Source organism: Malurus melanocephalus, unplaced genomic scaffold (genome assembly GCF_030028575.1).
Source record: "Malurus melanocephalus ecotype Western Australia unplaced genomic scaffold, MMel_1.1 scaffold_4611, whole genome shotgun sequence".
Taxonomy (NCBI): domain Eukaryota; kingdom Metazoa; phylum Chordata; class Aves; order Passeriformes; family Maluridae; genus Malurus; species Malurus melanocephalus.
In genome coordinates this window covers 1,482-2,816 of record NW_026627843.1, presented here as the reverse complement: position 1 = coordinate 2,816, position 1,335 = coordinate 1,482, and the positions used below count along the sequence as shown (strand labels likewise).

General features: G+C 58.9%; 1 protein-coding gene across 1 annotated transcript; it reads right to left on the bottom strand.

The window, feature by feature from the left end:
• Positions 1 to 52: 52 nt before the first annotated feature.
• On the bottom strand, positions 53 to 1,010 carry LOC130588371 (keratin, type II cytoskeletal 80-like). Its single transcript, XM_057389302.1, has 2 exons — positions 778 to 1,010; positions 53 to 232 (listed from the first exon to the last, which is right to left on the bottom strand). Exons 1-2 carry the CDS (start codon positions 991 to 993, stop codon positions 86 to 88), a joined length of 363 nt encoding a protein of 120 aa, XP_057245285.1. The 5' UTR covers positions 994 to 1,010; the 3' UTR covers positions 53 to 85.
• Between the last annotated feature and the right edge of the window lie 325 nt (positions 1,011 to 1,335).

Here is a 1,335-nt window from a genome sequence, read left to right as displayed (position 1 = left end):
ATCCCACCCCAGGACACCCCTGTGCCACCATCCCACCCCAGCACACCCCTGCCCTATTATCCTACCCCAGGACACCCCTGTCCCGTTATCCCTCCCCAGGACCCACCTGGCTCTTCTGGGACACGATGCAGGAGCGCAGTTTCTGGATGCGGATGTTGAGATCGGCGATTTCGCGCCGGCTGTCGAGGAGGTGCCCCCCGAAGGAGCCGGACTGGGAGCTGCTGTCGGTGAGCTGTGGACAGAGGGAGCAGGGGGGAGGCCCTGGCATCACCTGGATGGTCCCTGGCATCACCTGGATGGTCCCCTGGCATCACCTGGATGGCCCCTGGCATCACCTGGATGGTCCCTGGCATCACCTGGATGGTCCCTGGCATCACCTGAACGGCCCCTGGCATCACCTGAACGGCCCCTGGCATCACCTGGATGGCCCCTGGCATCACCTGGATGGTCCCTGGCATCACCTGGATGGTCCCTGGGGAAACATTTGGGGCTCCTTCCCACCCTCTCTGTCTGCGACTCCCCTGGCTCCTGGGATCACTCCCATTCCTGCTCTCTGGAGCGCTGCAAGGACATTTCCATCTCCACTGGGAGATGTCATGGATTTCTCCAGTGTGGAGGGCCCGGAGTAACAAAACTCTGGATTTACTGTCCAGAACTGATCTGGGATAGCTCCTCATCCTCCCTCCATTCCCATCCCTCCCACCCTGCTGATCCAGCCGTTTCCAGGCCAATCCCTGTCCTTTCCCTGCCCATCCCACCCGGAGCAGGGATCTGTACCTTCCTCCTGGTGAGAGCCTCGGCCTCTTCCCAGCTCCGCAGGGCCAGGGCCTCGTACTGGGCTCTGACATCCTCCACAATCCTGCCCAGGTCTGGCCGGGAGCAGCTGTCAATTCCCAGCACCACAGAAATGTCCTTGATGTCCGTCAGCAGCTCCTCCAGTTCCTGCAGAGCCAAAAGGACACCAGGAATGAGAGCACGGAGCTGGAAAATCATGGAAWGCTTTGGATGGGGGAGGAACCTCAAAGTTCATCCCATCCCACTATTCCATGCTGCTCCCAGCCCTGTCCAGCCTGGCTTTGGGCATTTCCAGGGATGGGGCAGCCACAGCTGCTCTGGGAAATTCATTCCAGGACCTCCCCACCTTCACAGGGAAGAAATTCCTCCCAGAATCTGCTCATATCCAAGATWTTCCCAGCAGTCAGAGGGATCTCTGGAAGGCAGAGCAGCTTCCACATGGAGATGGGGAGAATTCCTGAGTTTTTATTCTCTGGAGTTGGGAATCTGGGATTATTTGCACCATAAAAGCCTCGGGTTAAGGTGGGATCTTTGGATGCA

Coding starts and splice junctions, on each gene's coding strand:
- LOC130588371 (XM_057389302.1), bottom strand. CDS start 993: ATGATTTTCCAGCTCCGTGCTCTCATTCCTGGTGTCCTTTTGGCTCTG. Junction 233..777: donor AGGCTCTCACCAGGAGGAAG/GTACAGATCCCT, acceptor CTCTGTCCACAG/CTCACCGACAGCAGCTCCCA.